The sequence below is a fragment of the Corvus moneduloides genome, chromosome 26, assembly GCF_009650955.1.
Source record: "Corvus moneduloides isolate bCorMon1 chromosome 26, bCorMon1.pri, whole genome shotgun sequence".
NCBI lineage: Eukaryota > Metazoa > Chordata > Aves > Passeriformes > Corvidae > Corvus > Corvus moneduloides.
In genome coordinates, this window is record NC_045501.1 from 1,297,624 (window position 1) to 1,322,955 (window position 25,332).

At 48.2% G+C, this 25,332-nt stretch overlaps 1 protein-coding gene across 2 annotated transcripts in view; it reads left to right on the forward strand.

Annotated features, from left to right (window-relative positions):
* The first annotated feature begins 5,520 nt into the window (after positions 1 to 5,520).
* Positions 5,521 to 25,332, forward strand: part of SKAP1 (src kinase associated phosphoprotein 1) — a 38,323-nt gene continuing 18,511 nt past the window's right edge. The window contains exons 1-7 of one of the 2 annotated variants that reach the window (XM_032091642.1): positions 5,521 to 5,681; positions 7,619 to 7,702; positions 8,964 to 9,088; positions 9,880 to 9,943; positions 10,306 to 10,491; positions 14,610 to 14,666; positions 16,887 to 16,999. In XM_032091642.1, the coding sequence (XP_031947533.1) occupies positions 5,555 to 5,681; positions 7,619 to 7,702; positions 8,964 to 9,088; positions 9,880 to 9,943; positions 10,306 to 10,491; positions 14,610 to 14,666; positions 16,887 to 16,999 (756 nt within the window). In that variant the 5' untranslated portion in view covers positions 5,521 to 5,554. The remainder of the gene's footprint in view (positions 5,682 to 7,618; positions 7,703 to 8,963; positions 9,089 to 9,879; positions 9,944 to 10,305; positions 10,492 to 14,609; positions 14,667 to 16,886; positions 17,000 to 25,332) is intronic. The other variant, XM_032091640.1, reaches the window with a different exon arrangement.

Genomic DNA, 25,332 nt, shown 5'->3' on the forward strand with positions numbered 1-25,332 from the left:
GGCAGAGGTTTGGGGTGTCCGTTTGGGGGGGGGGGGGGGGGGGGGGAGAGAATTTTGGGGGTGGAAATTCGGGAAGGGGGGTCCAGGGAATCAGCAGAGCCCCTTTCGGGGTGGAAAACTGGGAATTGGGATCCCGACCGGCGTTCCCGGCCCCTTTTTGAGATGGGAAATTTGAGAATTGGGATCCCAGACAGCGTTCCCAGTCCTTTTTTGGGGTGGAAATTTGGGAATTGGGAGCGCAGCCGGGGTTCCCAGCCCTTTTCTGGGGCGGAAATTTGGGATTTGGGATCCCAGCCCCCGCCGCCGCTCCCGCCGGGGCCGCTCCCGCTCCCGGCTCCAATCCTGAGCTTCTGCTGCTTCCTTGTGGCAAAATCCTGGAATGACACGGCCCTTCCCTGATTCCTGCCCCGGGACGCGACCCCAAAGCCCGGGAGCGTCCCTTGGGAGCAGCTCCAGGGTTGGGATCTGCGGCCTTGGAGCCTCGGGAGGGAAATCCCTCAGCCGCGTCCGTCCCTGCGCTGACCTCTGGCATTCCAAGTGGGAATTCTGCCCTCGAGCCCTTCCCGGAGGCCGTAAATATTCCCGGGAAGGCGATGGGAGCACTTGATTTTCCTGGGATGAGTTTTTAAAGAGCCGGGATGTGACCCCGGAGTCCGGGTGGGAATTCCCGGGATATTTATGGCCGAGAGGTTCTTTAATTCCCTTCCTTTCATTCCCGAATTTTAGCGCCGGGATTAAACGTGGAATTCCCACTCTGTGCCAGCCTCAGCTCCCCAAAGTTTGGGATTTTCCCTGGGATCGTTGCCCCGTGTCTCCTTTTCGCTGTTGGGAATAAGGAGAAGGGGTAGGGATGATCCCACCGGGATTTGGGATTGGCACCCCCGGCTCAGCAAATCCTGAGCCTATCCCATCCCAAATCCTGGTTCTCCATGGCCGGGGGAGTTTCATCCCTCTGGGATTGGTTCATGGGCGGCTCCTGAGCCTGGAGCCCTTCCCGGAGGGAAAAAAGGGATGGGATGGGATGGGATGGGATGGGATGGATGGGATGGGATGGGATGGGATGGATGGGATGGATGGGATGGGATGGGATGGGATGGGATGGGATGGGATGGATGGGATGGGGTGGGATGGGATGGGATGGATGGGGTGGATGAAGGCTGTGACCGGAGGGGTCCCCGGAGGGGCTCCAGACCCTCTGAAAAACTGGGAATGAGTGGGAAGAGCAGCCCTGGGGTTTGATCTCCAGCTTTTCCAAAGGGGAATTAGGCAGCAAATCCTGGCGGGAATGGGAATGATGGGAATGATGGGAATGATGGGAATGACCCCTGGAGGGGCTCTGGACCCTCTGGAAAACTGGGAATGCAGCCCTGGGGTTTGATCTCCAGGTGCCCCATAGCAGCTTTTCCAAAGGAGGATTGGGATCAAATCCCGGTGGGAATGGGAATGATGGGAATGATGGGAATGATGGGAATGACCCCCCTTCCCACCCTCCCTCCTCCACGCCCTCCTCTGGGGGCCGAGGGGTCGCTGGAGGAGCTCAGGACCCTCTGGAAAACCGGGAATGCAGCGCTGGGAGTTTGATCTCCAGGTGCCCCAGAGCAGCTTTTCCAAAGGGGAATTAAGGATCAAATCCCGGCGGGAATGGGGTGGGGGGGGCTCCCCCTCTCCCTCCCCTCCCGAGCCGCGGGGTGAAAGCTGAAAGTTGAAGAGTCCAAAGCCGTCATTCCCGACTTTCAGCCGGCGCTGGGAAAGGGAAATATTTGGATAAGGCGCGATCCGGAGCTGCCGCTGTTTACAAATCCCGATCCCACATCAAACGCGGCTCCCTTTGGGAAGCGCTTCCCGCTCTCCCGGCTCCTTTCGGGAGCTGTCACGGGAATTATTTGATGTTTCCCTCTCTCCTTTGTTTGTTTACATCCATTAAAGTCGGGAAAATCCATCAAACCCATGGCTCCGGCCGCCCTCTCCCGGAGCGCGTGCGGCCGCAGGTGCGGAGCGGCCGGGAATGATGGAGGATCCATTTGTCCCGCGGGGCGTGCGCATGGAATGACACATTCCCGATAAATCCCGGCCCCGCTCCCGCCCTTTCCCCTTTCCCCGGCCGTGATGGATGAGCTCCTTATCGGGAACACGGAGAAGTCGTGGCTGCGCTCCAGCCGCGCTTCCCGGCCGGATGCGGGGCCAGAGGGGTGATCCCGGCGCTCCGCGGATTCCAGGGATGCGCTGGGATTTATGGGAGCTGTTCACCATGGATGGAATCCCAAGAAATGCTGGGTTCCCCCCAGGATTTGCTCCGCTGGGGGAGTTATCCCAAGTTTGTCGCCTCTGGAATTCCTGAGTTTGCCACCTCCGAAATTCCTGAGTTTGCCACCTCCAGAATTCCCAGATTTGTTGCCTCTGGAATTCCTGAGTGAGCCGCCTCTGGAATTGCTGGGATTCCCTTGGGGGATTCCTGTGTGATCCCAAAGGAGGGAATCCCAAGGTTGAGCCCGGCTCTGGCTCTGGGGTGGGATATTCCAGCGGGATTCCTGCGGGATTCAAGGCCTGGGAAGTGGTTTGGGATTGCTGGGATGGAGTTGGGGGCTGGGATGAGGATGAGGATGAAGGATCAGGATTGGGATCAGGATGAGGATGAGGATGAGGATCAGGATCGGGATCAGGATCAGGATTGGGAGCAGGATGAGGATGAAGGAAGAGGATGAAGATCGGGATGAGGATGAGGATGAGGATGAGGATCGGGATCAGAATCGGGATGAGGATGAAGGATTTAGGACGGACTTCCCATGGCTGAGCTGGACCCATCCGACCAAAGTCCCGCCTAAATTCCAGACTGGATTTCCCATGGGACAATCCCATCCCGGTGATTTCCAGCAGAAAGTTGGGATGAAGGCTCTGAGGAGCTGCTCCATCCCCATTCCCGCAGCACCGATCCCGCTGCCCTTCCCTCTTGGGATTCATCCCCGCTCCCGTCAGAATTCCCTCAAATCCGATCCCGATTTTATCATTCCCTGCCTTTCCCATAAATCCGATCCCGATTTTATCCCTCCCCATCTTCCCTTTATTTTTTTCCATCCCTATTTTTGTATTAAATAAATTTTGGAGACCTGGATCCGCAGGGAACCCCTGGAATTTTCAGGCACTTGGGAGCTTTTCCAAGAGGAAGCGGCCAGCTCATTTTTCCTGGGTTTTTTTTTTCATTTGGGAAGCAGCTCCCGGCACCTCATTAATCCCTGGGATTGTTTGGACTCCGGGAAACTCCCACTCTTCCCTAATGGAAGAGGTTTCATCCCATTGCCCCCGGATCAGCCGACACCGGAGGCTCCGGGATCCTCCTCTTCCACCTCCGGAGCTCCAGGGATGCTCCCTGTTCCCAATTCCCGCCTGGGAGGATTCCCAGACCCCAAATTTCCGGGATTTCGGGATTCCAGACCTTGGGAAGAACAAAAAGGCGGATGGAGAAGTGGAAATCGTGGGAATATTGGGAAAAATGAGGTGTGGAATTCCAGGAGGGAAGGGGATCCATCGGATCCTTGAGTGACAACGTCCAGGCTTGGATTGTGTCCAAGCCGAGATTCCAGCTTGGAATAAACGCCTGGAGCTGCAATCCCGGAAATGTTCCCATCCCATCTGGGTGATGGATGAGGCCTCCCAGGCCATTCCCAGAAAATGGGGCCTCCAAAGTCATTCCCGGGAAATGGGGCCTCACCATTCCCAGGAAAACAAGGCCTCCAAGACCTCTCTATTCCCAGGAAAATGAAGGATCCACAGCCATTCCTGGGAAATGGGGCCTCAGCATTCCCAGGAAAATGAAGGATCCAAAGCCGTTCCCAGAAAAATGAGGCCTCCAAATCCTCCCCATTCCCGGGAAAATGAAGGATCCAAAGCCATTCCCGGGAAAATGAAGGATCCCAAGTCATTCCCAGGAAAACGAGGCCTCCAAGGTCATTCCCAGGAAAATGAAGGATCCAAAGCCGTTCCCAGAAAAATGAGGCCTCCATGTCCTCCCCATTCCCGGGAAAATGAAGGATCCAAAGCCATTCCCGGGAAAATGAAGGATCCCAAGTCATTCCTGGAAAACGAGGCCTCCAAGGTCATTCCCAGGAAAATGAAGGATCCAAAGCCATTCCCACTAAAACGAGGCCTCCCAGGCCATTCCCAGAAAAACCAGACCTCCAAGTCCTCCCCATTCCCGGGAAATTGAAGCCTCCCAGGCCATTCCCGGGAAAATGAGGCCGTCGGGCTAACGAGGAATGGTCGGAGCACACCTGAACGCTCCGGTGGAGCCGGAGGAAAAGTCGGGATTTACGGAGTCCCCGCGCCGACAGGAAAGGACGGGAAATTTATCATGGATTAGGGAATTAATGGGGATAAATTCCCGCCCGCTGATGGATGGGACGGATGCTCCATTAGGGAATGATTCAGGATTTTCCGGCTCGCTGTGGATCAGAGCCGGGGTCGGAATGTTGGGATGAGGGAGAGAGGGAACAGGGAAGGAATTCCAGGGATTTCAGAGTTCTGGATTCCCGGATTTGTGTTTTTATCCCTTTATTTGTCACGGTTCTGTTTTTCCCCTCCCGGCAGATCCCAATTTTCCTGAGCCTTTTCCGATCCGATCGGCTCCTCCCTAAACCCATCCGTTTATCCGGTCAAGGAGTCTCCCTTATCCCAATTTTCCAGCTGGGAAACCGAGGCACGGAAAAGCGGGAATGATCGGAGCTCCTGCTGGAGCTGGAGAGGATCTAAACTCCGGCAAATCCCGGGATTCAAGCTGGGATGGGGGGCTTGGAAAACCCGGGGTTGGTGGGAATTGTGGGATGGGAATGTTTCAGGTTTGTTCCCACCCAAATTTCAGCATTCCAGCTGGGATGGGGCCTGGAAAAGCCTGGTTTAGTGGGAAACGCGGAATGGCTGAGGTGTAACGGTTGTTGCCACTCAAATCCCGGGATTTGAGCTGGGATGGAGCCTCGGAGCGCCCAGGTTTAGTGGGAATTGTGGGATGGCTGAGCTTTGAGGTTCATTCCCACCCAAATCCCGGGATTTGAGCCGGGATGGAGCCTTGGAGCGCCCAGGTTTAGTGGGAATTGTGGGATGGCTGAGCTTTGAGGTTCGTTCCCACCCAAATCCCGGGATTTGAGCTGGGATGGAGCCTCGGAGCGCCCAGGTTTAGTGGGAATTGTGGGATGGCTGAGCTTTGAGGTTCATTCCCACCCAAATCCCGGGATTTGAGCTGGGATGGAGCCTTGGAGCGGCCTGGCTTAGTGGGAATTGTGGGATGGCTGAGCTTTGAGGTTCATTCCCACCCAAATCCCGGGATTTGAGCCGGGATGGAGCCTCGGAGCGCCCAGGTTTAGTGGGAATTGTGGGATGGCTGAGCTTTGAGGTTCGTTCCCACCCAAATCCCGGGATTTGAGCTGGGATGGAGCCTCGGAGCGCCCAGGTTTAGTGGGAATTGTGGGATGGCTGAGCTTTGAGGTTCATTCCCACCCAAATCCCGGGATTTCACCACCAATATCCCAGCTCTGCGTCCCCAAGGAAAGGGGCTGGAAACCTTGGAATGTGGCAATGGGAAATTCCAAGATTTCCCTTTGCTCTGCTCCCTGTAGGCCTGGAAGAGATCCCAAGGCCCGTCCAGGATTCCGGGAATATTTTGAAGCAAGGATACCTGGAGAAGAGATCCCGAGGTAAAACCTGGAATTAGCCGACGAGCTCCGGAATTGTCGCCTCCGAATTCGGGAAAATCCCACATTTCCAGCTTAAAAACCAGCAGGAAAACCCAGGAAATCCATGGATTTCCCCCAGGCCGCAGCTTCCAGGTTTTTCCAAGGCCCTGCTGGATCCGTTCCCTTGTCCAGAGCATCCAAATGCATCCAAATTAAAGCTTGGAATTAAATTAAGCCGGGCCCAGGCCTGGAGGGCAAAACTAATGAGGAGAAAAAAGCGGGAGAAGCTCCGGGGATTCGGGAGCATCCCAGGGTTAATGCGGAGATAAGAGCAGGGCTCGGGATCAGCCTCGGCCTTATCTCGCTTTTCCTGTGAAAGCCACAAATTATTCCCTGCCCTAATCCGATTTCCTCGGGAATTATTGATGGGAAGAGGCAGAAACAGCTCCCGGTTATTCCCTGAGCGGAGCTCAGAGCTGGGCCTGGCTTAACTCCCGCTGAGCTCGGGCTTAAAGACGTTTGACGGAGATTTAACCCCGAGCGCGTCGCCTGCCGTGAGAAACGCGTCCCAAAGGAATGAGAAGGAGGATTTCTCCAGCTTTTTTCCCGATTTTTCTCCCTCTTTTCCTGATTTTTTTCCTCTTCCTGATTTTCTCCCTCTCTTCCCGTTTTTACTTCTCCCTCTTTTCCTGATTTTCTCCCTCTTTTCCCGTTATTTTTTCTCCCTCTTTTCCCAATTTTTCTCCCTCTTTTCCTGATTTTCTCCCTCTTTTCCCAATTTTCTCCCTCTTTTCCCGTTATTTTTTCTCCCTCTTTTCCCAATTTTTCTCCCTCTTTTCCTGATTTTCTCCCTCTTTTCCCAATTTTCTCCCTCTTTTCCCGTTATTTTTTCTCCCTCTTTTCCCGATTTTTCTCCCTCTTTTCCCAATGTTTCTCCCTCTTTTCCCGATTTTTCTCCCTTTTTCCCGATTTTTCTCCCTCTTTTCCCGATTTTTCTCCCTCTTTTCCTGATTTTCTTCCCCTTTTCCCGATTTTTCTCCCTCTTTTCCCGTTATTTTTTCTCCCTCTTTTCCCAATTTTTCTCCCTCTTTTCCTGATTTTCTCCCTCTTTTCCCAATTTTCTCCCTCTTTTCCCGTTATTTTTTCTCCCTCTTTTCCCGATTTTTCTCCCTCTTTTCCCGATTTTTTCCCCCTTTTCCCGATTTTTCTCCCTCTTTTCCTGATTTTTTCCCTCTTTTCCCGATTTTTCTCCCTCTTTTCCTGATTTTCTCCCTCTTTTCCCGATTTTCTCCCTCTTTTCCCAATTTTTCTCCCTCTTTTCCCGATTTTCTCCCTCTTTTCCCGATTTTCTCCCTCTTTTCCCAATTTTTCTCCCTCTTTCCCCAATTTTTCTCCCTCTTTTCCCAATTTTCTCCCATTTTTTCCTGATTTTCTCCCTCTTTTCCTGATTTTCTCCCTCTTTTCCCAATTTTTCTCCCTCTTTTCCTGATTTTCTCCCTCTTTTCCCAATTTTTCTCCCTCTTTTCCCAATTTTCTCCCTCCTTCCCCGATTTTTTCTCCATTTCCTCCCTCTTTTCCTGATTTTCCCCCAATTTTCTCCCTCTTTTCCCGATTTTCTCCCATTTTTTCCTGATTTTCTCCCTCTTTTCCCAATTTTTCTCCCTCTTTTCCTGATTTTCTCCCTCTTTTTCTGATTTTCTCCCTCTTTTCCCGATTTTCTTCCTCTTTTCCCGATTTTTCTCCATTTCCTCCCTCTTTTCCCGATTTTTCCCGATTTCTTCCTCTTTTCCTGATTTTCTCCCTCTTTTCCCGTTTTATTTTCTCCCTCTTTTCCCAATTTTCTCCCTCTTTCCCCGATTTTTTCTCCATTTCCTCCCTCTTTTCCTGATTTTCCCCCGATTTTCTCCCTCTTTTCCCGATTTTTCCCACTTTTCCCGTTTTTTTTTCCCCCGTTCCAGAGCCCAGCTTTTTCGGCTCCGAGTGGCACAAGCGCTGGTGCGTCCTCACCCAAAGGAATTTCTTCTACTACGCCAACGAGAAAAGTGAGTGGGAAAAGAATTCCCAACTTTCGGGAGGCTCGGGCCATGGAAAATCCCAATTCCCGGCTCCTGGAAGGGTAAATCCCGGTTGGCTTTGGTTGATTTCCCACCCGAATTCCGACTGCACGGATAAGGAATGAGGGGAAAGGGATGGAAATGAAAGAATTCCAAGGTTTTCCTGATCCCTGGGTTGGGATTCGGCCCCAGGAGGGCCTGGATGGGAAATTTTCCAGTCGTGCTCCGTCGGATCCATGGGAACTCCAGCGGAGTTTGGGAATTGATGGATTTCCTCCTTCCCGCCCGAAACCAGCAGGAAAACCAGGAATAAACCACCCAAATCCATGGATTGCACCCAGCGGGGATGGGAATAAACTCCCGCGGGATGGAAACGAGGCTTTGTCCCTTTTCCAGGCCCTTTATCCAGGGATTTCCAGCCCTTTCTGATCCCGGAAAAGATTCCCAACTCCACCATCGCCAGCAGGGCGGGGTTGACGCCAAAATTGGGGATTTGGGAATTTTGGGGAGAGATGGGAATCGGGCCTTTTCCAAAGGGTGTCCAGAAGGCAACAGAGGAAAGGAAATTCCACGGGAATTCCATGGGATGGGATCCTCCTGGCATCCCTCTGGAATTTCGGTTGGGATTTTTGAGTGCGGCCGCCTGGAATCTGCTCCCACAAATCCCGGAGGAAATTCCCATGGGAAAAAAACTGATCCAGGAGGGAAAAACAGCCATGCCAGGAATCGGGAATTCCACCATCGGACATCCACAATTCCCAAAGATCTTCCCCAAAGTATTCCCCTCCCCCCCCCCCCCCCAGCATTCCATGGATGCATTCCCAGCAGGAATAAGCATCGGGATCGGGTTTTCCCGATTTTCTGCTCTTCCCATCTCCTGAGGATTAAAAGGGACAATTCCTTGGAATGGGAAATTTTATGGCATTCCCTTGGGATTTCCTTCCCTTGGAGCAAAGGGAATTTTCCCGGTCATTTTCCCATTCCCAGAATTTTCCCAGCAATTCCCCCTTTCCCAAAATTTCCTGGACTTTTTTCCTTCCCCGCCATTTCCCGGCCATTTTCCCATTCCCAGAATTTTCCCAGCAATTCCCCCTTTCCCAAAATTTCCTGGACTTTTTTCCTTCCCCGCCATTTCCCGGCCATTTTCCCATTCCCAGAATTTTCCCACTCCGCTCCTCAGTTTCCTTCCGTATCCAGGGCTGGGAAAAAGGTGGAAAATCCGGAATTTCCGGCAATTCCCTTTTCCCAGGCAAGCAGCCCAAAGGCTCCTTTCCCATTGAGCGCTACCAGGCCCGCTTGGCTTCCCAGCTCCGGAAAGATTCCCGGAAAAAATGCTGCTTCGAGCTGCTGTGTCCCGGAAAACGCTCCTATGAGGTGGGAACCGGTGGGAAATGGGAATTTTGGGGGAGGAAATGGGAATTTTGGGGGGAAATGGGAATTTTGGGGGGAAAATGGGAATTTCAGGGGGAGAAAAGGGAATTTTGAGGGGGGAAAAGGGAGTTTTGGGGGGGAAATGGGAATTTTGGGGGAAAAACAGGAATTTGGGTGGGACAGAAGGGAATTTCAGGGGGAAAAAGGGAATTTTGGGGGAAAAAAGGGAATTTCAGGGGGAAAAGGGGAATTTCAGGGGGAAAAGGGGAATTTTGAGGGGAAAAAAAGGGAATTGTGAGGGGGAAATGGGAATTTTGGGGGGGAATGGGAATTTCAAGGGGAAAAACGGGAATTTGGGTGGGACAAAAGGGAATTTCAGGGGGAAAAGGGGAATTTTGGGGGGGATTTTGGGGGGAGAATGGGAATTTTGGGGGGAAAAGGCGAATTTCAAGGGGAAAAAAGGGAATTGTGAGGGGGAAATGGGAATTTTGGGGGGGAAATGGGAATTTTGGGGGAAAAACGGGAATTTGGGTGGGACAAAAGGGAATTTCAGGGGGAAAAGGGGAATTTTGAGGGAAAAAAAGGGAATTTCATGGGAAAAATGGGAATTTCATGGGGAAAAAAGGGAATCGTGAGGGGGAAAATGGGAATTTTGGGGGGGGAATCAGAATTTCAAGGGGAAAAAAGGGAATCTGGGGGGGAAAATGGGAATTTTAGGGTGTGGCCCAGGGATGGGAACGGCGGATCGCTGTCCCCGCATCCCAGATCCCGCGGGATAACGGATTCTCCCGCAGTTCACAGCTCCGAGCCCGGCCGAGGCCGCGGATTGGGTGGAGCAGATCCAGTTCCTCCTCAGGGGTGAGTCCGGAGCCGCTCCCGGTTCTTTGGGATCTTCGGGAAGCGTTTTCCCACCTGGATCCGGCCTTTCCCTCCATCCACGCCGGGATTTGTGGGGAGTTCCTCCAGCTGGGGATGGAGAAAATTCCAGAAACCCTCTGGGAAATTCCAGAACCTCTGGAAAATTCCAGAACCTCTGGAAGCCCAGGCTCCATCCCTTCGGGATTCACGCCTGAATTTGGGGTCATTCCCCGGGATTTTCCGCCTTTCCTCGGGTTTTTCCTTGGCTTTTTGCCGGATCGCAGGGTTTGGATCTCGATCCCACCCCTCTGGAATCGGGAGAATTCCTGGGTTTCCATCCCGTTTTCCCGGTTTTCCGGCAGACCTGAGCTCCCTGACCATTCCCTGCGATGAGGAGGAGGAGGAGGAGGAGGAGGAAGAGGAGGAGGAGGAGCTCTCCAATGACCTGGACGGCTCCGATTCCATGAACAATTCCCACAATTCCACCCTGATCCCGGAGGAGCCGAGCCCGGAGCTGGAAGGCGACGACATCTACGAGGTGCTGCCAGGTGAGCTCCCAAATTCCCAACTTTTCCCTGGAAAAACGTGAGGACACCTCGGCCATTCCCACACTGGAGCCATTCCCGCATTTCCCAGTTTAACCAACCCCAAATTCCAAGGTTTTATCCCATTTCTTTGCTCCAAGTTTTTGATGGAGCCCCCAAATCCGAACCAATTTTCCCGGGGAATTTCCCATCCGGGAATTCAGCTCTGTCTGGGTGAAATTTGGGAAGAGAGGAACCTCTGGGATGTGTTCCCAGGAAAAATCCGCCTCTGGATGAGGGAAACGCTCCCTCCCAGAGCCACGGGCAGGGCTGGAATTGGATTATGGGAATAAAATAATGGAATTAGAGCCGAGGTGACACAACCCAGAGCCACCTCCGCAATTCCAGGTGGTTTTCCGCCTCTTCCCGAGGCTGGAATTCCCATCCCGGAGAGCGTCTCTGTGTCCCAGTTCAAGGGTGGGAAGCAGATCCCGGTTTTTTCTTGTTTGTCCCAGGATTTCTCTCTCTGTGTTGGGGGGTTTGGATCCAAAAATCGGCGCCGGGAAGTTGGGAAAGAGGGAAATGAAGCGGAAAACTGGGAAGTGAAGGGGGAAAATCGGGAAGAGAGCGGAAAACTGGGAAGTGAAGGGGGAAAACTGGGAAAATAAGAGGGAAAGTGAGGAATGAAGGGAGAAAACTGGGAATGAAGGGGAAAACCTGGGAAGTGAAGGTGGGAACTGAGGAATGAGGGGCTCGAACTGGAAATAAAGGATTCTCATGGATTTCCTTGGGTTTCCATGGACTTTCATGAGTTTCCACGGATTTTCATGGATTTCTGTGGATTTTCATGGATTTCCATGGCTTTCCGTGGATTTCCATGGCTTTCCGTGGATTTCCATGAGTTTCCATGGATTCCCATGGATTTCCACAGCTTCCCATGGCTTTCCATGAGTTTCCTTGGCTTTCCATGGATTTCCATGGGTTTCCATGGGTTTCTATGGGTTTCCATGGATTTCCAGGGGTTTCCATGAGTTTCCATGGATTTCCATGGATTTTCAAGGATTTTCTTGGCTTTCCACGGATTTCCATGGATTTCTATGTGTTTCCATGGATTTCCATGGATTTCCGTGGATTTCCATGGATTTCTATGGGTTTCCATGGCTTTCCATGGATTTCCATGTCTTTTCATGTCTTTTCATGGATTTTCATAGATTTCCATGGCTTTCCATGGATTTCCATGGATTTTCATTTGTTTCCATGGATTTTTAAGGGTTTTCACGGATTTTCTTGGATTTTCATGGGTTTCCAGGAGTTTCCATGGCTTTCCACAGGTTTCCCTGTGTTTCCATGGAGTTCCATGGCTTTCCATGGATTTTCATGTCTTCTCATGTCTTTTCATGGATTTTCATGGATTTTTGTAGATTTCCATGGCTCTCTGTGGATTTTCATGGATTTTTGTAGATTTCCATGGATTTTCATTTGTTTCCATGGATTTTCATTTGTTTCCGTGGATTTTCATTTGTTTCCATGGCTTTCCATGGCTTTCCCCGTGTTCCCATGGATTTCCCCGCCTTCCCACCGATCAGACCTCCCAACCTTCCCACCCCATCCCACCTCCGGATCCTCCTCCATCCCAAAACCCCCAAAAACCCAGGGGAAAAAAAAACAACAAAAAAAGAAGAAAATCCCAATCCAAGCCTCCCTCTCCCTCCTTCCCACCTGGCACGAAAAAACCCCGGAAAAAATCCCGGGAAAAGCTCCGGAGAGATCATTTCCTCGGCGTTAATGAAGTTTTACAAAAACAGACGCGGCCGAGGCCAAATAAAATTTCACAGGTGATAAATTTTTCCAATTTCCCGGGAAGGATTCGATGGGAATGTTAAATCAGGAGTGAAGGTGTCCGCTCGGAAGCGCCGAGCGCTGCCGGGGAATTTTATCGCCTGGAAAATTGAATCAAATTGCTCCATTAAAAAGGTGGCTCCGCCGAGATTCCGGAGCGTCCCGGGATGTGCCGGCGGTGCCGGAGCCGCCGGGATTGGGATGCGGAGTTTGGGAAGGGCTTTTCCCGAGGGTGGGGAGGGAGGGGGAAGCAGCGGAGTTTGGTTTTCCTGGATTTTCCAGCTTTTTCCTGTGATTCGTCACTGGAGAATCCCAGTATGGGATGGGATTGGGAAGGCAGAGCTTCGCTTCCAGGCCTGACTCCAAGAAAAGCCCCGGATCCATCCGGTTTAATTCCATGAAAACCCCTGGATCCATGAGATTTAACTCCAGGAAAACCCCTGGATCCATCAGATTTAATTCCAAGAAAGCCCCTGGATCCTTCCGACTTAATTCCAAGGAAACCCCTGGATCCATCAGACTTAATTCCAGGAAAACCCCTGGATCCATCTGACTTAATTCCAAGAAAACCCCTGGATCCATCCGATTTAATTCCATGAAAACCCCTGGATCCATGAGATTTAACTCCAAGAAAACCCCTGGATCCATCAGATTTAACTCCAGGAAATCCCCTGGATCCATCAGACTTAAATCCATGAAAACCCCTGGATCCATCGGATTTAATTCCATGAAAACCCCTGGATCCATCCGGCTTAATTCCAAGAAAACCCCTGGATCCATTGGATTTAATTCCAAGAAAACCCCTGGATCCATCGGATTTAATTCCAGGAGAGCCCCTGGCTGGCCGGGAGGGGCTCATCCCGCCACCATTCCTGGATTTCCCAGCCCAAAATTCCCCGGGAATGTGCCCGGGAGCAGCGAGGGGAGGATGAGGAGTGGGCAGGGACGGCCGGGGGGGCGGGAAGGGATTTTCCATGGATAGGAAATGGGATTTCCATGGATGGGAAATGGGATTTCCATGGATGGGAAGGGATTTTCCATGGATAGGAATGGATTTTCCATGGATAGAAATGGGTTTTCCATGGATAGAAATGGATTTTCCATGGATGGGAAATGGGATTTTCCATGGATGGAAAGGGATTTTCCATGGATAGAAATGGGATTTTCCATGGATGGGAAATGGGATTTTCCATGGATGGGAAGGGATTTTCCACGGATAGGAATGGATTTTCCATGGATAGAAATGGGTTTTCCATGGATAGAAATGGATTTTCCATGGATGGGAAGGGGTTTTCCATGGATGGGAAACGGATTTTCCATGGATGGGAAATGGGATTTCCATGGATAGGAATGGATTTTCCATGGATGGGAAGGAATTTTCCATGGATGGGAAATGGGATTTCCATGGATGAGAAGGCGTTTTCCATGGATAGAAATGGGTTTTCCATGGATAGGAATGGGTTTTCCATGGATAGAAATGGGATTTTCCATGGATGGGAAATGGGATTTTCCATGGATGGAAAGGGATTTTCCATGGATAGAAATGGGATTTTCCATGGATGGGAAATGGGATTTCCATGGATGGGAAGGGATTTTCCATGGATAGAAATGGGTTTTCTATGGATAGAAATGGGTTTTCCATGGATGGGGTTTTCCATGGATGGGAAGGGGTTTTCCATGGATAGAAATGGATTTTCCATGGATGGGGTTTTCCATGGATGGGAAGGGGTTTTCCATGGATAGAAATGGATTTTCCATGGAAGGGAAGGGATTTTCCATGGATAGGAAGGGATTTTCCATGGATAGAAATGGATTTTCCATGGATGGGAAGGGGTTTTCCATGGATGAGGTTGGCATTCTCCCTCCAGGGACCCTTCCCAGCCCCATTCCCATCCCAGCCGTTTTTCCAAGCCTTCCCAGCCCCTCTGGAATCCGCCTCTTTCCCGGGATCATTTCTTCCATCCCTTCCTCCTCCTCTTCCCGAATCCTCCTTCTCCCGAATTCCTCCTGCCACCCGCATCCTTCCTCCCATTCCCAGCCTGGAATTCCTCCCATTCCCCCTCTGGAATCTCCTTTTCCCCATCCCTCTCTTGCCACGGGAGCACCTGGAATCGACGGATTCATTCTTCCCGCTGCCCGCAGCAATTCCCGTTTTCCATGAAAACCTTCTCCCACTTTTCCTCCCTCCGCAAAATCCATGTGGGAATTCGGCATTCCTGGCATTCTCTCGGAGCCCTGGGCCTGCCGGAGCCGTGACATTCCCAGTTTTTCCCTGATTTTTCCACCTTTTTTTCCTTGCCCAGATGAGGAGCTGGAGCCGCCATTCCCGGAGGACGAGGAGGATTTTGGCGGCGAGAAGGGTAAGATCCCAATCCAAAGGATTCCAGCACATGGATAAGGGGAATTTTTGGGAATTTTGGCCTCTTTGGAGCATCCTGGGCTCTGGAGAACGAGGGAATTCCCAGGATCCGAGGGGTGAGGCTCTTCCCAGTGCTGGAATTCCAGCTGGGAAAAGCAGCTGTGGGATAAGGAGGCGTCTCCCAGAATTCCTGGGATAAGGGAGGTGCTTGGGATTTTTCAATGGGATTTGGATCCCGAAGAGGCCGGCGCAGGAATTTTGGGATGGATCCGACCCCCATGGATCCCACTGGAGATTCCCAGGATGCCTCCAAGGCCCTCCCGTCCCTCTGGGAAGCAGGAAAGCAGCCGTGGGATGAGGAGAATTCCTGGGAAAGGAGGGAAAACTGGGAAAAATGAGGAGCTCGAATCCCTTGGCCAGCGAGTCCATGATGGAATCCCACGGAATTCCAAAGATTTGTTTTCCATGATTTCCTTTCAATCCCTTGGCCCTGATGGTGTCCCATGGAATTCCAGCCTCGATATTCCCACATTCCTGGTGGATTTGGAGCCTTTCCCATCCCCCTTTCCCAGCTCGCTGCCGATCCCAGACGGGATTTGTCCTTTTCTTCTTAATCCCGGAATTTTCCAGCACTTCCCAAAGCCGCCCTGGCCTCATTCCCAATTTTTTCCTTCTCCTCTTCCCATCCCAGTTTTTTCCTCGCCTTTAATCCTTTCCAAAGGATCCATCCCAGCTTTTTTTTTCCCCCCCTTTCCCAACTTTTCTCCGGAAGTCCCTGAGTCATTCCGGAGGCTCCCGGCTGTGCCATTCCCAAGCTCCGGAATGTCCTCGCTGATATTTCGGGAATCCAATCCAGCTGCTCCCTCCCCGCTCCGTGTCCTGGAATCCCATTATCCACAATTCCTCCGGCTCCTGCTCCAGATTTCCCGGTGATTCTTCCCAGATCTGAGCGGCCCAAGCCCCCGGAAGAGCCCCCGCGATCCCAAAAATCCCGGGTTTTTCTGGATTGGATTATCCAAGAGGGGTCTCCTCATGGAACTGGGAACATCAGGAGCTGCTCCCCATTGGGATTTGGGCTGGAATTCCAGGAATCCCAGGATTTTGGGGGTGTTTCGGGATGGATTTTTGGGCTAAGTCACTCTTCCAGTCCTGGAGCTCCATAAAATCCCTGGATCCATCCCAGGCTGGGAGTTTTCCCACCCCACCCCTTCCCTGAACTCCGGGGCAGTTTTTGGGATGGGAACTCCATTCCTTTGGGGTGGGAATTCCATTCCCTAGGGATGGGAACTCCATTCCATTCCTTTGGGATGAGAATTCCATTCCTTAGGGACAGCAAATTCCATTCCTTTGGGATGGGAATTCCATTCCTTTGGGATGAGAATTCCATTCCTTTGGGATGGGAACTCCATTCCTTAGGGATGAGAATTCCATTCCTTTGGGGTGGGAATTCCATTCCTTAGGGACGGGAATTCCATTCCTTTGGGATGAGAAATTCCATTCCTTTGGGATGAGAATTCCATTCCTTTGGGATGGGAACTCCATTCCTTAGGGATGGGAATTCCATTCCCTAGGGATGGGAACTCCATTCCATTCCTTTGGGATGAGAATTCCATTCCTTAGGGACAGGAAATTCCATTCCTTTGGGATGGGAATTCCATTCCTTTGGGATGGGAACTCCATTCCTTTGGGGTGGGTATTCCATTCCTTAGGGACGGGAATTCCATTCCTTTGGGGTGGGAATTCCATTCCTTTGGGATGAGAAATTCCATTCCTTTGGGGTGGGTATTCCATTCCTTAGGGACGGGAATTCCATTCCTTTGGGATGAGAAATTCCATTCCTTTGGGATGAGAATTCCATTCCTTTGGGGTGGGAATTCCATTTCTTTGGATGGGAAATTCCGTCTGGAGACGGCAAAGCTGGGAATGTTTCTCTCCGGAAGCGCTGCTGCGACGTTTCCCAGAGATCCCGAATTTATCCCAGCGCAATTCCCGCATCCCCCCCATCCCAAACCCTGCAGGAATTCCTCTCTCCCCGAAAAATTCGGGAAAACCGAATTACCGGATCCCATTCCCAAACTCCCGGCTCCGTGGCGAGCGCAGCCTCCAGGCCGGCAAATCCCAAAGTTTGGCCTTTCCCAGGAATTCGCGACGTTGGACATTCCCGTTGGACATTCCCGACAAATCCCTGGCCGCCCTGAGCCCTTGCTTTGCCTTTTCCCAGGAAATTCCCGCTGGGATTGCTCCAGCTTTTACCAGGGGCTCTGGGACTGCCGCGGGGAGCACCCGGACGAGCTCTCCTTCCGCCGCGGCGACCTCGTCCGCGTGCTCAGCAAGGTGGGAGCTTTTACTGGGTTTACTGGGTTATACTGGGTTATACTGGGTTTTACTGGGTTTTAATGGGTTTAATGGGTTTTAATGCGTTATACTGGTTCTAATGGGTTTTACTGGGTTTTGCTGGTTTTACTGGGTTTTACTGGTTTTAATGGGTTTAATGGGTTTTAATGCGTTATACTGGTTTTAATGGGTTTTACTGGGTTTTAATGGTTTTGACTGGTCTTAATGGGTTTTACTGGGTTTTAATGGTTTTAATGGGTTTTAATGGGTTTAATGGGTTTAATGGGTTTTAATGCGTTATACTGGTTTTAATGGGTTTTACTGGGTTTTAATGGTTTTGACTGGTCTTAATGGGTTTTACTGGGTTTTAATGGTTTTAATGGGTTTTAATGGGTTTAATGGGTCTTAATAGGTTTAATGGGGTTTAAGGCGTTATACTGGTTTTAATGGATTTTACTGGGTTTTGCTGGTTTTTACTGTGTTTTACTGGGTTTTAATGGGTTTTAATGGGTTTTACTGGTTTTAATGGATTTTAATGGGTTTGACTGGTTTTAATGGGTTTTAATGGGTTTTAGTGGTTTTTAGTGGGTTTTGCTGGTTTTAATGGGTTTTAATGGGTTTTAATGGGTTTTAATGGGTTTTAATGGTTTTACTGGTTTTACTGGGTTTTACTGGGTTTTAATGATTTTACTGGTTTTTAATGGGTTTTACTGGGTTTTACTGGGTTTTACTGGTTTTAATGGGTTTTAATGCGTTATACTGGGTTTTACTGGTTTTTACTGGGTTTTACTGGGTTTTAATGGTTTTACTGGTTTTAATGGGTTTTAATGGGTTTACTGGTTTTTAATGGGTTTTGCTGGTTTTTACTGGGTTTTACTGGGTTTTACTGGGTTTTAATGGGTTTAATGGGTTTTAATGGGTTTAATGGGTTTTAATAGGTTTAATGGGTTTTAATGCGTTATACTGGTTCTAATGGGTTTTACTGGTTTTGCTGGTTTTTACTGTGTTTTACTGGTTTTAATAGGTTTTAATGGTTTTACTGGTTTTTTAATGGGTTTTACTGGGTTTTACCGGGTTTTACTGGTTTTAATGGGTTTTAATGCGTTATACTGGTTTTGCTGGGTTTTACTGGGTTTTAATGGGTTTGGCTGGTTTTACTGGGTTTTAATGGTTTTAATGGGTTTTAATGGGTTTAATGGGGTTTAAGGCGTTATACTGGTTTTAATGGATTTACTGGGTTTTGCTGGTTTTTACTGGGTTTTAATGGTTTTACTGGGTTTTAATGGTTTTACTGGTTTTAATGGGTTTTACTGGGTTTTAATGGGTTTGACTGGTTTTAATGGGTTTTAATGCGTTATACTGGTTTTAATGGGTTTTACTGGGTTTTAATGTGTTTGGTTTTACTGGGTTTTAATGGTTTTACTGGTTTTTAATGGGTTTTACTGGGTTATACTGGGTTTGACTGGTTTTAATGGGTTTTAATGCGTTATACTGGTTTTAATGAGTTTTACTGGGTTTTAATGGTTTTGACTGGTCTTAATGGGTTTTACTGGGTTTTAATGGTTTTACTGGGTTTAATGGTTTTGATGGATTTTACTGGGTTTTGCTGGTTTTACTGGGTTTTGCTGGTTTTACTGGGTTTTACTGGTTTTAATGGGTTTAATGGGTTTTAATGCGTTATACTGGTTTTAATGGGTTTTACTGGGTTTTAATGGGTTTGACTGGTTTTAATGGGTTTTAATGGGTTTTACTGGTTTTAATGGGTTTTAATGGGTTTAATGGGTCTTAATAGGTTTAATGGGGTTTAAGGCGTTATACTGGTTTTAATGGATTTTACTGGGTTTTGCTGGTTTTTACTGTGTTTTACTGGGTTTTAATGGGTTTTAATGGGTTTTACTGGTTTTAATGGATTTTAATGGGTTTGACTGGTTTTAATGGGTTTTAATGGGTTTTAGTGGTTTTTAGTGGGTTTTGCTGGTTTTAATGGGTTTTAATGGGTTTTAATGGGTTTTAATGGGTTTTAATGGGTTTTAATGGTTTTACTGGTTTTACTGGGTTTTACTGGGTTTTAATGATTTTACTGGTTTTTAATGGGTTTTACTGGGTTTTACTGGGTTTTACTGGTTTTAATGGGTTTTAATGCGTTATACTGGGTTTTACTGGTTTTTACTGGGTTTTACTGGGTTTTAATGGTTTTACTGGTTTTAATGGGTTTTAATGGGTTTACTGGTTTTTAATGGGTTTTGCTGGTTTTTTACTGGGTTTTACTGGGTTTTACTGGGTTTTAATGGGTTTAATGGGTTTTAATGGGTTTAATGGGTTTTAATAGGTTTAATGGGTTTTAATGCGTTATACTGGTTCTAATGGGTTTTACTGGTTTTGCTGGTTTTTACTGTGTTTTACTGGTTTTAATAGGTTTTAATGGTTTTACTGGTTTTTAATGGGTTTTACTGGGTTTTACCGGGTTTTACTGGTTTTAATGGGTTTTAATGCGTTATACTGGTTTTGCTGGGTTTTACTGGGTTTTAATGGGTTTGGCTGGTTTTACTGGGTTTTAATGGTTTTAATGGGTTTTAATGGGTTTAATGGGGTTTAAGGCGTTATACTGGTTTTAATGGATTTACTGGGTTTTGCTGGTTTTTACTGGGTTTTAATGGTTTTACTGGGTTTTAATGGTTTTACTGGTTTTAATGGGTTTTACTGGGTTTTAATGGGTTTGACTGGTTTTAATGGGTTTTAATGCGTTATACTGGTTTTAATGGGTTTTACTGGGTTTTAATGTGTTTGGTTTTACTGGGTTTTAATGGTTTTACTGGTTTTTAATGGGTTTTACTGGGTTATACTGGGTTTGACTGGTTTTAATGGGTTTTAATGCGTTATACTGGTTTTAATGAGTTTTACTGGGTTTTAATGGTTTTGACTGGTCTTAATGGGTTTTACTGGGTTTTAATGGTTTTACTGGGTTTAATGGTTTTGATGGATTTTACTGGGTTTTGCTGGTTTTACTGGGTTTTGCTGGTTTTACTGGGTTTTGCTGGTTTTACTGGGTTTTACTGGTTTTAATGGGTTTAATGGGTTTTAATGCGTTATACTGGTTTTAATGGGTTTTACTGGGTTTTAATGGGTTTTAATGGGTTTTACTGGTTTTAATGGGTTTTAATGGGTTTAATGGGTCTTAATAGGTTTAATGGGGTTTAAGGCGTTATACTGGTTTTAATGGATTTTACTGGGTTTTGCTGGTTTTTACTGTGTTTTACTGGGTTTTAATGGGTTTTAATGGGTTTTACTGGTTTTAATGGATTTTAATGGGTTTGACTGGTTTTAATGGGTTTTAATGGGTTTTAGTGGTTTTTAGTGGGTTTTGCTGGTTTTAATGGGTTTTAATGGGTTTTAATGGGTTTTAATGGTTTTACTGGTTTTAATGGGTTTTACTGGGTTTTACTGGGTTTTAATGATTTTACTGGTTTTTAATGGGTTTTACTGGGTTTTACTGGGTTTTACTGGTTTTAATGGGTTTTAATGCGTTATACTGGGTTTTACTGGTTTTTACTGGGTTTTACTGGGTTTTAATGGTTTTACTGGTTTTAATGGGTTTTAATGGGTTTACTGGTTTTTAATGGGTTTTGCTGGTTTTTACTGGGTTTTAATGGGTTTTACTGGGTTTTAATGGGTTTAATGGGTTTTAATGCGTTATACTGGTTCTAATGGGTTTTACTGGTTTTGCTGGTTTTTACTGTGTTTTACTGGGTTTTAATAGGTTTTAATGGTTTTACTGGTTTTTAATGGGTTTTACTGGGTTTTACCGGGTTTTACTGGTTTTAATGGGTTTTAATGCGTTATACTGGTTTTGCTGGGTTTTACTGGGTTTTAATGGGTTTGGCTGGTTTTACTGGGTTTTAATGGTTTTAATGGGTTTTAATGGGTTTAATGGGGTTTAAGGCGTTATACTGGTTTTAATGGATTTACTGGGTTTTGCTGGTTTTTACTGGGTTTTAATGGGTTTTACTGGGTTTTAATGGTTTTACTGGTTTTAATGGGTTTTACTGGGTTTTAATGGGTTTGACTGGTTTTAATGGGTTTTAATGCGTTATACTGGTTTTAATGGGTTTTACTGGGTTTTAATGGGTTTGGTTTTACTGGGTTTTAATGGTTTTACTGGTTTTTAATGGGTTTTACTGGGTTATACTGGGTTTGACTGGTTTTAATGGGTTTTAATGCGTTATACTGGTTTTAATGGGTTTTACTGGGTTTTAATGGTTTTGACTGGTCTTAATGGGTTTTACTGGGTTTTAATGGTTTTACTGGGTTTTGCTGGTTTTACTGGGTTTTACTGGTTTTAATGGGTTTAATGGGTTTTAATGCGTTATACTGGTTTTAATGGGTTTTACTGGGTTTTAATGGGTTTGACTGGTTTTAATGGGTTTTAATGGGTTTTACTGGTTTTAATGGGTTTTGATGGTTTTTACTGGGTTTTACTGGTTTTACTGGGTTTTAATGGTTTTGATGGATTTTACTGGGTTTTACTGGTTTTAATGGGTTTAATGAGTTTTAGTGGGTTTAGTGGTTTTTAATGGGTTTTAATGGTTTTAATGGTTTTAATGGGTTTTACTGGGTTTTAATGGGTTTGACTGGGTTTTAATGGTTTTACTGGTTTTAATGGTTTTAACTGGGTTTTAATGGGTTTAATGGTTCTACTGGGTTTTACTGGTTTTAATGAGTTTAATGGGTTTTAATGGGTTATACTGGTTTTAATGGGTTTTAATGGTTTTTACTGGGTTTTAATGGTTTTTAATGGGTTTTGCTGGGTTTTATGGTTTTTACTGGGTTTTACTGGTTTTTAAAGGTTTTTAAAGGTTTTTAAAGGTTTTTAATGGTCTTTACTGGGTTTTACTGGGTTTTAGTGGTTTTTAATGGTCTTTACTGAGTTTTTACTGGTTTTTATGGTTTTTACTGGGTTTTACTGGTTTTTACTGGGTTTTGCTGGTTTTTGTTGGTTTTACTGGTTTTTACTGGTTTTTACTGGTTTTACTGGTTTTTACTGGGTTTTGCTGGGTTTTGCTGGGTTTTGTTGGTTTTACTGGTTTTTAATGGTTTTTAATGGTCTTTACTGGTTTTTACTGGTTTTTAATGGTTTTTACTGGGTTTTGTTGGTTTTACTGGTTTTTGCTGGTTTTTAATGGTCTTTACTGGTTTTTAATGGTCTTTACTGGTTTTTACTGGGTTTTGCTGGGTTTTGCTGGGTTTTGTTGGTTTTACTGGTTTTTAATGGTTTTTAATGGTCTTTACTGGTTTTTACTGGTTTTTAATGGTTTTTACTGGGTTTTGTTGGTTTTACTGGTTTTTGCTGGTTTTTAATGGTCTTTACTGGTTTTTAATGGTCTTTACTGGTTTTTACTGGGTTTTGCTGGGTTTTGCTGGGTTTTGTTGGTTTTACTGGTTTTTACTGGTTTTTAATGGTCTTTACTGGTTTTTACTGGTTTTTAATGGTTTTTACTGGGTTTTGTTGGTTTTACTGGTTTTTGCTGGTTTTTAATGGTCTACTGGTTTTTACTGGGTTTTACTGGTTTTTACTGGGTTTTGCTGGTTTTTGTTGGTTTTACTGGTTTTTACTGGTTTTTACTGGTTTTACTGGTTTTTACTGGGTTTTGCTGGGTTTTGCTGGGTTTTGTTGGTTTTACTGGTTTTTACTGGTTTTTAATGGTCTTTACTGGTTTTTACTGGTCTTTACTGGTTTTTACTGGGTTTTGTTGGTTTTACTGGTTTTTGCTGGTTTTTAATGGTCTTTACTGGTTTTTAATGGTCTTTACTGGTTTTTACTGGGTTTTGCTGGGTTTTGCTGGGTTTTGTTGGTTTTACTGGTTTTTACTGGTTTTTAATGGTCTTTACTGGTTTTTACTGGTTTTTTAATGGTTTTTACTGGGTTTTGTTGGTTTTACTGGTTTTTGCTGGTTTTTAATGGTCTACTGGTTTTTACTGGGTTTTACTGGTTTTTACTGGGTTTTGCTGGTTTTTGTTGGTTTTTTCGGTTTTTACTGGTTTTTACTGGTTTTACTGGTTTTTACTGGGTTTTGCTGGGTTTTGCTGGGTTTTGTTGGTTTTACTGGTTTTTACTGGTTTTTAATGGTCTTTACTGGTTTTTAATGGTTTTTACTGGGTTTTGTTGGTTTTACTGGTTTTTGCTGGTTTTTAATGGTCTTTTCTGGTTTTTACTGGTTTATACTGGTTTTTTACTGGTTTTTACTGGTTTTTACTGGTTTTACATTCACCCTCAGCCAGCCCTCAGCCAGGAAAGGTGGGTGAGGCTGGAATTCCAGAGGGAAAAGCACCTCCCAGCCCTGTCCGGAGCGGGTTTTCCATGGGAAAACCGGGATGATGGGATTCTGGCGTCCGTGCCGGGCTCCTCCACATCCCGGAATTTTCCAGCATGGAAAACTCGGAGCTCCGGGGCCTCTTTGGGGCCGCTCCCGCTTCTCCCTCCCGCTCTGGAAACCTGCGAATTCCCCGGTTTTGGGGCTCCTTTCGGGAATTCCAGGCCGCATTCCCTGACTGGGCCCGGTTTTTCCAGGGGATGATTCCAGGAGCATCCTGGAGTTGCTCCCATCCCCCTCGGGGTCACATCCCGGAATCCCGGTGGGAATTCCGCCGCTTCCAGCGGCTCCAGCTGCGGCTGCCGTGGGGAATTCCTCACTCGGAACCGATGGATCCTGCGGCTTTTCCCCCCGTAAATTCGGGATGCGGCGAGCGGAGGCGGCTCCGGGAGGAGGGAAAAGGAGGGAGAGGCAGCGATGGGAAAAGGAGGAGGAGGAGGAGGAGGAGGAGGAGGAGGAGGGAAAGGTTGGGAATGTTCACTCAGCTGCGCCTTAATTTCCTTTTCAATCTTGTCCCAATTAATTTCGCGGAATTAATCTCGCGGCGGCCGCTGGGTCTGAGCACGGAATAGCGGCTCCTATAAAATCCCATCTGGCGCCTTCCCGGCGCTCCTGCCGTTCCCGGGAAAGGCGGACACGGGGTGGAGGGAATGGGGTCGGGAGAAATCATGGAATTGTCGGCGCTGGAAAACGCTGCCGAGCTCGGCGTGATCCCAACCTTGGCAACCGACCCCGCCCGGGTGTTCCTTGGGCATTTCCAGGGAATTCGGGCTCTGTTTTATCCCAGGAATTCTGCTCCCAAAGGGTTTTGCCCCACCTCGGATCACGGAGGTTGCTCCCCAGTGCCACCAGTGCCGCGGGGTTAATGGGGACACTGGTGGCAGCTCCAGGGGTGACAGCGGCTCATCCCCGAAACCCAGCGGGATAAAACACCGGGAATTCATTCGGGAAGAGGGAAGAGTAATTCCCATCCCTAATTCCCATCCCTAATTCCCATCCCTGGAAGTGTCCATGGCCGGGTTGGACGGGGCTTGGAGCGAGCTGGGATAACGGGAAGTGTCCCTGCCCATGGCAGAAAGTGGGGAATGGGATGGGATTTGAGCTCCTTCCCACCCCACCCATCCCGGAATTCCGGAATTCCAACAAAACCCCGGGCCCCGCTCCCTTTTTCCCGGCTGAGCGATTCCTCCGCCGGGATAACGATGGGAACGCGGCGCCCGTAAATCCGGGATCCGTTCGTTCCCTCCATCGCTTCCCATGAAAGCCGCGGCACGGAAAGGCCGGCAGAGAATTCCCGCATCCCAAGCCCGAGCCAAAGGCGCTGGTGACATCTAGTGGCATTTTCCATGGATTTTGGGGCCGGGAAGAAGCCCTGACCCCTCCCCACCCCCCATCCTCCCCTTCCCCGGAGGCGGCGTGTGATGAGTTGGGTCGGGGCTCAGCTGCGCCCGCATCCCAGGGATGATCCCGCTGGGAATGTCGAGCCTTGGGATGGGCGGCGGGGTCAGCTGGAAGGCAGCGGTCAGCCCCTGGTCACCCCCCGGTCAGCCCCCGGTCACCCCCCGGTCACCCCTGGTCACCCCCCGGTCACCCCCGGTCACCCCCGGTCACTCTCAGTCACCCCCAGTCACCCCCTTGTCACTCTCGGTCACCCCTTGGTCACCCCCTGGTAACCCCTGGTCACTCCTTGGTCACCCCTTGGTCACCCTTGGTCACCCCTTGGTCACCCTTGGTCACCCCTGGTCACCCCTGGTCACCTTTGGTCACTCCCAGTCACCCCTTGGTCACTCCCGGTCACCCCCTGGTCACCCTCTGGTCACCCCTTGGTTACCCTCTGGTCACCCTCTGGTCATCCTCGGTCAGCCCCGGTCACCCCTTGGTCACCTTCGGTCACCCCCTGGTAACTCCTGGTCACCCCTTGGTCACCCCTTGGTCACTCCCAGTCACTCCCCGGTCACCCCCTGG